The sequence below is a fragment of the Thunnus thynnus genome, chromosome 3 (genome assembly GCF_963924715.1).
Source record: "Thunnus thynnus chromosome 3, fThuThy2.1, whole genome shotgun sequence".
NCBI lineage: Eukaryota > Metazoa > Chordata > Actinopteri > Scombriformes > Scombridae > Thunnus > Thunnus thynnus.
Genome location: NC_089519.1, coordinates 4,594,938 through 4,606,334, shown reverse-complemented (window position 1 = coordinate 4,606,334; position 11,397 = coordinate 4,594,938). Strand labels below are relative to the sequence as shown.

The 11,397-nt window shown below is 40.7% G+C and overlaps 2 protein-coding genes across 3 annotated transcripts; both read right to left on the bottom strand.

The window, feature by feature from the left end:
- Window positions 1-3,389: 3,389 nt before the first annotated feature.
- On the bottom strand, window positions 3,390-5,301 carry LOC137175812 (nematocyst expressed protein 3-like). Its single transcript, XM_067581708.1, has 2 exons — window positions 5,122-5,301; window positions 3,390-5,003 (listed from the first exon to the last, which is right to left on the bottom strand). The coding sequence occupies exons 1-2, from the start codon at window positions 5,202-5,204 to the stop codon at window positions 3,899-3,901; spliced, it is 1,188 nt and encodes a 395-aa protein (XP_067437809.1). The 5' UTR covers window positions 5,205-5,301; the 3' UTR covers window positions 3,390-3,898.
- On the bottom strand, window positions 5,251-8,928 carry LOC137175819 (homeodomain-interacting protein kinase 3-like). Of its 2 annotated transcripts, none has more exons than XM_067581724.1 (7): window positions 8,505-8,928; window positions 6,945-7,118; window positions 6,581-6,763; window positions 6,191-6,369; window positions 5,880-6,003; window positions 5,578-5,685; window positions 5,251-5,439 (listed from the first exon to the last, which is right to left on the bottom strand). In XM_067581724.1, the coding sequence occupies exons 1-7, from the start codon at window positions 8,562-8,564 to the stop codon at window positions 5,362-5,364; spliced, it is 906 nt and encodes a 301-aa protein (XP_067437825.1). In that variant the 5' UTR covers window positions 8,565-8,928; the 3' UTR covers window positions 5,251-5,361. The 2 variants fall into 2 exon arrangements, with proteins under 2 accessions (XP_067437825.1, XP_067437832.1); XM_067581731.1 differs by lacking the exon at window positions 8,505-8,928 and adding an exon at window positions 7,781-8,495.
- Window positions 8,929-11,397: the final 2,469 nt, after the last annotated feature.

The following is an 11,397-nucleotide window of genomic DNA, read 5'->3' as shown; positions in this document are numbered from 1 at the left end:
TAACAAATGTTTAATTTTCTAGAAATAGTGTCCGTCTAACATCCAATCTACAAACCTAGTAGTGTACTAATTAAACCAGATACACATTTTTTTTTTAAAAATACATGCAATGAAGTAATACTGAAAGTAAAGCACTCTTCATAATGAGAACTTTTGATACTAACACCAGTTCATTTATTGTTCTGCATGCAAGCCTTTAACTTTTAATTAAGTATTATTGCAATGTTAGATTAATGCATATTCCCTCAAGATTTCATGTGCACATCCCTTAAGGCCCACTGTGGAGTGCATCTGAGGACATGATGTTTGTGTGGAAATACATTGATCAAACTGGACATCTGTAAAGATACAGAGCTGACTCTGACAGCGATAAACTGGAGGATAGACATACCTCCCTGTCCCTTCTGAGTCACACTCTGCTCTCCCTTATCTTCTTCCTCTACATGCTTGGATACACTTTGTCTTAACAAAACACTTTGTATCCCTCTCCTCAGCTCTTATTTCTCTTATTCTTTTTTTTTCCCAGCATGTTTCAATCCTACACAAGAGAGTTCCAGGAGTATTTTGTTAGAGTTGTTGTCAGGGCAATGTGAGTCTAACTCTTACACCCTTTAATGTTTTTCTTCTTTCTTTCTCTTCTTCTTTTGTCTTCCCTCTCAAATGTTGGTGAGCTACGAATTAAAGGTTAATTTTGCAGTTATTTTTTGTAAGATGAATGAATAAAAAACTAAGAGCAAAATCTGCAAAATAAAGCTGTCATAGCTTGTGCTCTTTCCATCTGCAGATTTCATGGCCTTTGCTGCTGTCAGTAACCGTGTTTTACTCTATTGATCCCTTAAGGTAAATTCTCTTGTCACTTCCTCTTATTCAGGGAGGTCAGCATACATGGAACAGCAGCCCTGGAGCTGGAGGGTATTCAGTGTTCACTTCAGCGGGACAGATGTTTGCCGACACTGGTTTAAACCCAGCTGCCACTTAGTGTGCCAGGATGACACAGACTGCTGTTTTCACCACTGTCAATTATAGACATTATTATAAATATATAATCAAGCTTCTATATGACTAATTTGCAACTGCAGATGCTGTCCGGATTAGACTTTTTTATCAACTAAATGAGGAAACATTTAATGAACGTAATCTACCAAGACTGAAAATTTTGATCCTGAACATATCTGCATGTTCACTGACAATGTATTTAATTTGTTTTCCCTATAATATCCACACTTGCTATACGATGCTCTGCTCATAGTAACAGCAGTAGTGTTTTTCATGGTTATGTCTCGGCACTGTCAGCACTCAGTTAAGGTTGGGGAAAGCTCATGGTCTTGGTATTAAGTTGAAAAAGTCCACAGTGACTTAAAGCATGAGACACACTGTGTTTACAGTATAACAGCAAGTTTTAACCAAAACTATGATCTTTCCCTAATGTTAACCAAAGTGCTTCGGTTGCTTAAACTCAACCACATGCAGGAATCAGGATGCACACCACCATCTCGTGTGTCAAAGTCCAGTGTCTTGTATGCCCACTATCCACCCTGACCACCTCCCTACGACTTCCATGTAGCACAAGATGTAGCACCTCCTTCACTAAGAACAAAGAGAGAGGAAGCATTTATGTTTCCCTCAAAAAATCAATGGCAAAACAAATGAGTATTTACTGTATGAAATTTCTAGGACAATGATACAGACTGTTGTTTTCACTGGTGTTTACAAAAGCCAGAAATGTTTGTTTCATTTCAAAAACCAGAAATGAAACTCAAGCTCCAGAGAGGTCACATCTGCTGATTTCATTGCCCAGGCAAGGCAATTATTCACATAGAAATACATCCATTTTCCCTCATCGGCTATTATATGGGCAGTTTGTGCAAATCTGTTTCTGATCAGTAAACAACTGAGGCTGCAGCCTAGAGCGATGGAAAATGCCTTGAATTGTTATTTTGTCTTTGAGATGGTATTTTATTATTTAATATAGAACATAATAAAATTCTTACTCTACCACTGTCTGCTATGGTGTAAATAAAATAACAGGAAAAAGGCTGGTACTCAGGGATCCCTCAGGGATGAAGGACTTTGATGCCCGCAATGCAAACACACTTTCAGATTGACCGTGTAATCCAGGCAGCTATTTTCTTTTCCCACTCACCGGGCTTCTGTGTAAGTGGTGTCTTCAGTGCTACCGGCTCCTCTGTTAACCTCAAACATGCTCTTCTTTTGTTTGCTGCTGCACGGTTGATGTGGTGACCTTGTGAACCCTGTGGTGATTGTCTCGCGTGGCTAAGTGCCTCCTGATTGTGGGCAGAGTTGAGTGTTGATAATGTCTAACAGATTCTCCTCCTGTCACACACATTGTGCATACATGCAGTAGCACGTAGGCACACATTTCAACACAGGCACACACAAACCTACACACAATGCAATCTTTGCTCTTCAATCCCAACAGTAAACAGTTTACTGACTCGCTGATGCTTCAGATTGTTTTCAGACACGTCAACACGCAGCCAACATGTTGACGAGCAAATGTTGAAACATGTCAAGTTTGTTCTGGTGTGTTTATTTAAGAGGCTGCATGGAGTAAACTCATCACCCAATTTGCCCGAATGTCTGTAAAAGTTTAATTTGCTGACCTGAACCCCCGCTTTTCCTTGGCATCCCCACCATGTACTGTGGTAATATCATAATCTAAATAATGTAGACTGTAATTTTCACAGTGATGGAACGACTTGGGATGGAGCTCTTTTATAAGTGAAAAGCATGTGTTTAATATTAGACAGACAGCTATCAAACCCACCACATACAACACACACATACACACAGAGGAGGTCTCTGCAGGCCCTATCATTTTTGAGAGGTACTGTAAGATACATACCATACCTACACTCATTCACACACATGCACTTTAGCCACATACTTCCCACACCAGCCGTTTGGCCCTCCTCCTCCTCACACCCTTGTAACCTTAGCCTCCACTATGGTGACTTGAGCTGTCAACAGATGGCCGATCCCACACTGTGTGTTAACTAAGTCAAAGTTTGGAAAATAAACCGGGTGTCCCCTCTCTGCTCCTGTCCTCACCTTCATTTCCTCCATCAGCTTCTCCAACTCTATTTTACTTGGTGGAGTCAGGGATGTTTTGAAAGCATCAATAATTGGTAAAGCACATAAAGGGTTTCATAGGTTTGATAACACCGGCAACTTTGCAAGCTACTGTGTTCAATTAACCCTCACTAAATAATTTGGCATAAACCAAGCTAAGTTGACTCTAAAATAGTTTTGGTAGATCATGGCCTATGAAATATTTGTGTACTCATATTTACTCTACAGTGAGGTTTCCAGGAAGTTAGTGATATATATATTGCAACATTAGGGAAAAAAACGAAATAAATATGAAATAAAAATTGATATCCGAATTTTATTTATTTCAAACATAATGTAGTTCAGATTCCTAAAGAAACACATAAGAAGTTGGACAAATTATTATTGTGGATTTATTTTATTTGTTTTTTCTTTTTTGTTTGACTTTTCTCTCCTGGACTCTTGTATTTTCAAACAATTTTTCACTTTTGACGGTATTTACTATTTTATATTCTGTGGCAAAAATTGTAACCTTGATTCAATCCAGATTTCAGATCATGTCAGATTTAGTGACAATTTAGAGTCTCCAATTAACCTAGGATGTATTTCTTTGGACTGTGGGAGGAAACCAGAGCACCTGGGGAAAACCCACGCAGACATGGGGAGAACATACAAACTCCACACAGAAAAGACCACGGCCATCTTGTGCTGTGAGGCCACAGTGCTACCCACTGAACCACCATGCTGCCCATATAAAGAGCTACAAAGGCTTTATAGCAAAGACAAGTTCTTAGTTGTTTTTGCTATAAAGCCTTTATAGCGAGCCTCAGTCCTCCACGGTGCTCACGCAGCAGCATGAGAAAAACGTCCTCTTCCACCAGGAGCAGAAACGCTTGAAGCCGTTCCTCTTCTTCTTCTTCTTCGGCTCGCTGTCATCCGTTCTATCCAGGTGATTGTTTTCATATAGAACAGTGGCAGGAGCCGTAGCAGCAGTAGCCGGAGCAAGAGTGGGGGCGGGGGCGGGAGCGGGAGCGGGATCCGGAGCAGGAGCAGGAGCAGGAGCAGGAGCAGGAGCAGGAGCCATAGCTGGAGCCAGAGCCATAGCCAGAGCGGGGGCGGGAGCGGTAGCGGGATCCGGAGCCGGAGCCGGAGCAGGAGCAGGAGGAGGAGCAGGAGTCATAACTGGAGCCAGAGTCGGAGCCAGAGCGGGGGCGGGGGCGGTAGCGGGATCCGGAGCCGGAGCCGGAGCCGGAGCAGGAGCAGGAGCAGGAGCAGGAGCAGGAGCAGGAGCAGGAGCCATAACTGGAGCCAGAGTCGGAGCCAGAGCGGGGGCGGGGGCGGGGGCGGTAGCGGGATCTGGAGCCGGAGCCGGAGCAGGAGCAGGAGCAGGAGCCGGAGCCTTAACTGGAGCCAGAGTCGGAGCCAGAGCGGGGGCGGGGGCGGTAGCGGTAGAGGGATCCAGAGCCGGAGCAGGAGCAGGAGCAGGAGCTCGAGCAGGAGCAAGACCAGGAGCACGAGCTGGCTGAACCATAAGGATGCCTGATGGTGCTATGCGGCGTATAGCACTCCAGAAATCCTCCTCTACGTTGTTGGGTCCACGTTCAGCCTGTGCCTCTCGCAAACAGGATACCAGCTCCACCGGTGGAAGACTGAATGCAGGAGGTAGAGGCTGAACCATGATCACACCTGATGGCACTGTGCGACGAACGTTACTCCAGAATCCATCTTCATCTTCCTTGTTCAGGCTGAGTTCATCCAGCTCATTGGTTCCAGGTTCCTGGTTCATACCGGGTTCATCCACCTCATTGGTTCCGGGTTCCTGGTTCATACCGGGCTCGTATACCTCACTGGTTCCAGGCTCAGCTTCCTGGTTCAATTTGGGTGTGTCTGTCGGGCCGGGTTCGTTTGCTGCAGTCTCCAGAGTTCTTTTGCTACAAGAGAAACTTACACTGTTATGTTTATGGACAACAAACAGAAATCCCATGTGTATGCAAATATGTAAATCAACACAAACACATAACACACATATATACACACATATGCCCATACTTGTTGCGGTAGGTCGTTGTAATAAATGGATGGGTGAGGATTTCGCTGGGGGTAATCCTCTCCCTCCCATCCCACTGGAGCATCGCCTTTAACAAGTTGACGCAGTCCCTCGATCTCCTGACTTTCTTCAGACACGTCTAGTTTAGGAAATAATTGAAAAATTTAACCTAATATTTGAGTCATCTTCCTAAATTATGAAAAGACAATCAATGACGTCACTTTTCAGCAGCTAGTGCCTATTTAATGACCTACCTTTATTCCATCCAGGGACCGGAACGAGTAGGACCTGTCATCAGTCCCACACCATCTCGAGAATTCCTAAAAGAAGGTTAAAGTATTTAAGATACATGTATTTCTCAATAAATTCAACTGATGAACTGAAGGAAAATATTGGAAGGTATTATTTTTATATGTTAAGGATAAAATATTTGAAAAGCCAAATAAGGGGTTTTGTACCGTGAGCCTCCATCCTTGGGAATCCGACTGGAAGTATTCCCTTGACTTCCTCCCTTCCTTGATAATGCGGTCTGGCGGCGGACCCAGGATGTCAATGATGTACCGTAGCTGGAAACAAAACACAATATCACATCAACTTTCTTTTTTTTTTGAGACTCTGGTACAGTTGAAATAATAATGATAAACTAGCTGGTTTATAAGGATGCAAACTGACAATGGCTCCTTAAGAAAGATTACAGCACTACTTAATCTGTTAGCAATGAAAAGCAAAAAGTCCAGTCCACTTATAGTAAATTAGTTACCGTCTCATGGTCACTCCTTCCCGGGAACAGCGTCGAGCCCACAACCATTTCTGCCATCACACAGCCGAGCGACCACATGTCAATGGCCTCAGAAAATGGCATACCTAACATAATCTCTGGAGCTCTGAATGTGGAATAAAAGCATCGAAAAAAATTAGGAACATTGTCATATTTTAACGATTAAAGCACAATGTAGCACATAATGTAATAATAGCATTAGTACAAAGTTATCACAGCAGATAATCACCCAACAGCTCATACAGGTATGGACAGGTAACACACACACATGCACATACAGAGCTAGACCTCACCTGTAGAAACTGCCATGGTCGATCATGCTCCTTTTGGCTTTGTGGCTGGGAATAGCCATGTCAAAACCAATCAGCTTCACCCGGACTGGTCTAACACGATCCACCAGCATGATGTTATTGATGTGAACATCGGTGTGGATCAATCCGATGTTCTTTAGGGCATCAAATGCTACGGCCATCTGCAAATAATAAATGACAAGATGTGAGCCTATTATTTCAAAAGGTTTTTACAACATAAAATTCTGAACCTAAAATTATTTATTTATTATTTAATTATTAAGTGCTTTCAATCCTAAAAATGGAGACAAATCCAATAAAAAACAACATAACTACAATGGGGGATTGACCACAGACTGAGTGTTCACTTGTGTTGTCCAGCTAATGGCGTACCTGTTGGATAATTCTTCTGACGTCTTGGAGACGCATGGCCGTCTTTGTTTCTGCGAGGAACCCCCCCAGGGTGATGTCTAAATGCTCGAAGACAAGACATCGGTCCCCCGAAAATCCATCGTAGAACTTGACAATATTGCATTTGTCAAGCTTTTTTTCCATTAAGATTTTTAAGGTGCATGCCTGCAGATACAAAACAAGTTTGGCATTGTTAGTCAAACTCATACAAAAATGTAAATGACACATCGATCTTGAAGCAATTAAACAACTGCAGCTCATTAAGAATGCTGTTACCAGAGTTTTACTAAGACTAAATATCTTCTCTGGCAAAATCTGTAAAAATCAAAATCAACTAGAGTCCTACCTCATTGTCCAGAGCCCACCACTTTTCTTTGATGGCAACGATCTCTTCAGTTTCTCTGTGGACACATTTGAACACGTGTCCAAAGCTGCCCTCTCCGACTATTTTCAAGATTTTGTACTTCTTGAAGTGGGTTGCGCTGTAATTCGATGAACTTGGTGTCTCCATTGCAAAAAGCTGAAATTGATATGGGGGGGAAAGTAAAAGAACAGATTAATTTAATTCCCTGTAAAGAAATCATTTTGTAAATTAATGAATTACATGTGTGTTTGAGGTCTCATCAGCTATGCACCAGCTGCTTTGTTGTATCTGAATAACTTATTTTGATACAATTTTTGTATTTTTTGTATTAGATAGACAATATTTATGATAATGTCTATCTGGTGGATCCTCATATTACTTAATCCTTTTTTACAGAGCAACTTTGGGTCAAATTCTAGTTTGATCATTTTCTAGTTTTATCATTCTATTTCAGTTGTGCTTAAATTGTTTGTATTCCTAATTAGCTATGCATTTAATCAAATTACCACAAACAAAGTTGGGGCAAGGTGGTTATCCTGTATGGTAGCACTAGTTGACATTTGCAAATCTGGCCAAAACATAATTATCAGTGATCCCTAACCTACCAGGGACTTGACAATATCAAGTAAATGTGACAAATTATGAGACATTTTAAATGTTATATCTGAACTTCGTCTGGAATAACATAATAAGAAAAAGCAGGTGATTACTTTTAGAGACTTCATATTGCACATTAACCCCCCCTCCACTTCTGGCTGTAAGTCATAACTGGATCTCAAACAAATTGCTACATTAAAAAGAATGAAGAAGTGACTTACTCGTAATCCTGTTTGACTTTATGGTTCTCTTCCTTGGATTTAATGATAATGTAGTTTACTCAGAGAGCACGATTCCTTGTATGTACTTCCCTGTATGTACTTGGCAATACAACTGGTTCTGAATAAATGATTCCACATACAGATTCCACCTAGATGCTCTTGTGTGACATCAGATCTAGAACTCCTTTATGTCATAAGAATATGTGATGTATCATAGGATTCTGACTGATGACATCATTATATATCACTGGTGGCTGGTGACTCAAAAAATTGGGGAGGACAGGAGGAAAATCAACATGCAATCTTACAACAAATCGCATCAGACTACATCACTGTCCCCCACCCGATGAATTTGGAGGGGTGGGGGGCAATTTTATATGTCAATAAAACAATTTGCTTTCAAAAACAAAAAATCCCTGAGTAGTGAAAAGGCTGCTTCTTTAAATACATTTAGCATTTACATATTATTTCTAAACAAAAAAGTGCTCATTTTAGCTATGGAGTGGTTCAGAATGTGTTATTTTACCAATTCCAAATGAATGAGTGAGCCCAGACATCTCAATGTAACTTCAACAAGCAAACTACCTACAACACATTATATGATCTCTGCTGCATTCTTGTTAAGGAGATAAAAAACACAAAAAAGCCACACAGAGACATTTAACCATCAGAGATGAAATTAGCGACCAAAGAGACAGACAGAGAGAAGTTGTGTTTGACTCACGTTATCTGATGTCTTCTTCTTTCTATCATGGAGATGAAGTATTAATGTCATAACGTCCATTTATGGCTGTTGGTCATCTTGTTTGTTAGTTAACAGAACTTTATGGCTGCTGGTTAACCAGTCTGATATCATTAGCAACAATGACAAACAAGCTAACTCTCCTGTTTGTTTCTCCGGTTGCTTCGCTCTCCAGCCTCCCCAGCGGCGTCCTGCTGCTGTTACGCTGCACAGTCCAAATCATTTCTCCCGTTAGCTTAACATCAGTCCTTAACAGTCCTTCCATGGATGTATTAAGACTCCTTCAGGCTGTTACAACAAGCTAACTGTTGTATTGGCTAACACAACGAGCTATCTACTGCTGCTACTCTGCCTTACAGTGGAGAGAATTGAAGATGAAATCTGGAAACTATCATTGGACCAACTCGATGTCAATAATGTATTCTGGTTGTTGATTGGTAAGGGAGGACAGCCTCCCTTGGAGCGTCATTTTACGAGTCTTGGCCAATCATAGATTAGCATGAAAAAAAATGAAGTACATTACATTGATGTAAGAGATCCCGTCCTGAGGAGGACAGCAGGAGCTCGTCCTCCTCTGCCCCCCACTGCTCCCCCACTGCTCCCCACCACCACTTCACACACACTGCTCTTTCTCCTCCTGCCCTGCAAGTGTCGCTGTTGAAGCATTTTAACCAGAATGTCAATAATGGATTTTTTCCAAGGAAGAGAGAAAATAATTTTACATATAATACAGAGATTTGGTAATGGTTTATCTCAACCAAATATTCTTTTTTATATTTTGATCTTCCTCTTGCCTCTCAAAAAATAGAGGAGGAGCAACCTCCTCTGCCTCTATGGACCAGCCTCCACTGTTATATATTAATTAATTTGCATCCGTAGTCCCCCACAATTAAAACATACAACACTACAACAACAAACAGTACGAAGCAAAAAAAAAAAACAAGCCAAAAAACAAAACAAAAACAAACAAAAAAAACACACAGAACACAATATACAAAATACAAAACTACACACAACAGCACATCACATACACCCACAATGTCAATTAAAAATTAATAATGTAACCTAAACTCAGTGGTCACACAGCTGATTCGTCTTTAGTAGATTTTTTAATTTGGCCTTGAATGTATTGATTGAACTACAGGTCTTCATATCATCAGGTAGGACGTTCCACTGAGTTGTGGCTTTCACAGAGAAAGCTGACTGCCCAAATGCAGTGTGACAAAATGGTACAATCTTGTATGGAGGATATTCTGGAGGATCTAACAGAACTTGACACTGAGCGAGTGTACACAAAGTCACATAGTGAAGGATGGGCCAAACCACTTAAAATTTTATAAACTAAGCACAAATTTGAGAAATTGCTCAGTGAATTGTATTTCTCCAGTACCCTACAGTGATGGAAATGCATTGGCTCTTTGTCCAGAGTTTTTAGAGTTTGTTTGTCTGTAGCCTATAAGGATTCAAGAGGTCTTATGGCTGTTTCTCCAGCCTGCCCCCAACATGTGATGCAATAAGACATATGGGAAAGGATCATAGCATGTATAAATATCTTGGCTGCGTCCATAGAGAGACAGTTTCTCATATGTCTAAAATTTGCTAAGTTGTACTTTATGGTTTTAACTGTTTTTTTTAACATGTTTCTTAAAGTTCAAATTTGGATCTAGTGTCACACCAAGATATTTAAAATCAGTAACTATGTCAATTTTTTCACCTTTGTTGAAAATATCAGCATTGGGAGGTTGTAACATAGTTTTAGAGAAAAACATACATTTTGTCTTGTTTACATTTAGACTCAGACATGATTGATCAAGCCAATGTGTGATCCTTTCCAATGCAATTGTTGGCTACATAATGTGCACAGTGACACATTTATATAAAAACAAAATACACTGAAGCATTTCTGATTTATACTCCCACAGAAGTGATAAAAGAACAGTGAGGTTGGGCTGGGGCTGCAGTGCGTCAGTGCAGAAACAATGCTATGATCCTTGTACAGTGACCACATATGGCTAGGATGCCCAAGTGATTATGTAAATGAAGTCATTTTCAATTACTGATCACAGCACCACAAATCTCTCACCACCAGGTACAGCTGGTTTAGAGGAAAACACATTTTGGGGTGGATGTGGTTCAGGAGGTAGAGGGTGTTATCTACTAATCAGAAGGTTTGTCCACATGTCGAAGTGTCCTTGGACAAGATACTGAACCCCAAATGCTGCCAATGATTGTGCCAGCACCTTGCATGATAGCTTGCAGCCACCGGTGTGTGAGTGTGCGTGTGAATATGAGTGTGGATGGGTGAATGAGCAGCAGAAACATTGTAAAGTTCTTTGGATAAAATATATTTGCAGCCATTTATGTTTTCATGTTTAGTGTGGATCTGAGTCATCATCTTTCAATCCATCTATGTTTCCATGTGACTGGTAATGAATTACGGCAGCATATTGCTTGCATCGTAACAATAAAATAAATAAATAAATGAATAAATAAATGAATAAATTATTAAGAATAAATACGTAATTACATCACCAAATGTGACTAGTTGAGTTTAAAGTTTCACTGAGAATGAAAGATGTGTTCACAAAATAGAATCCTGTATTTGTTGCAGACAGAAACACTCAATCTTAAACCAGACTTGCAACCTGAAATGAATTTAAACTTTCTGGAGCAGCATCACCTGCAGATGTGGTTCTTTTGAAATGACTTGGGGTATGTTTTCTGTGCAAGAGAGCAAGAAGCACAGCAGACACCTTTGTAGTACAGATAATTGCAGAGCCTGGCTTGCACCACCACCGTATAGTTATGATACTGGTTGCTACATGATTTATCTGGGAAAGAAAAATAAAAACAAGATAGAGAAATTGAGGAAATG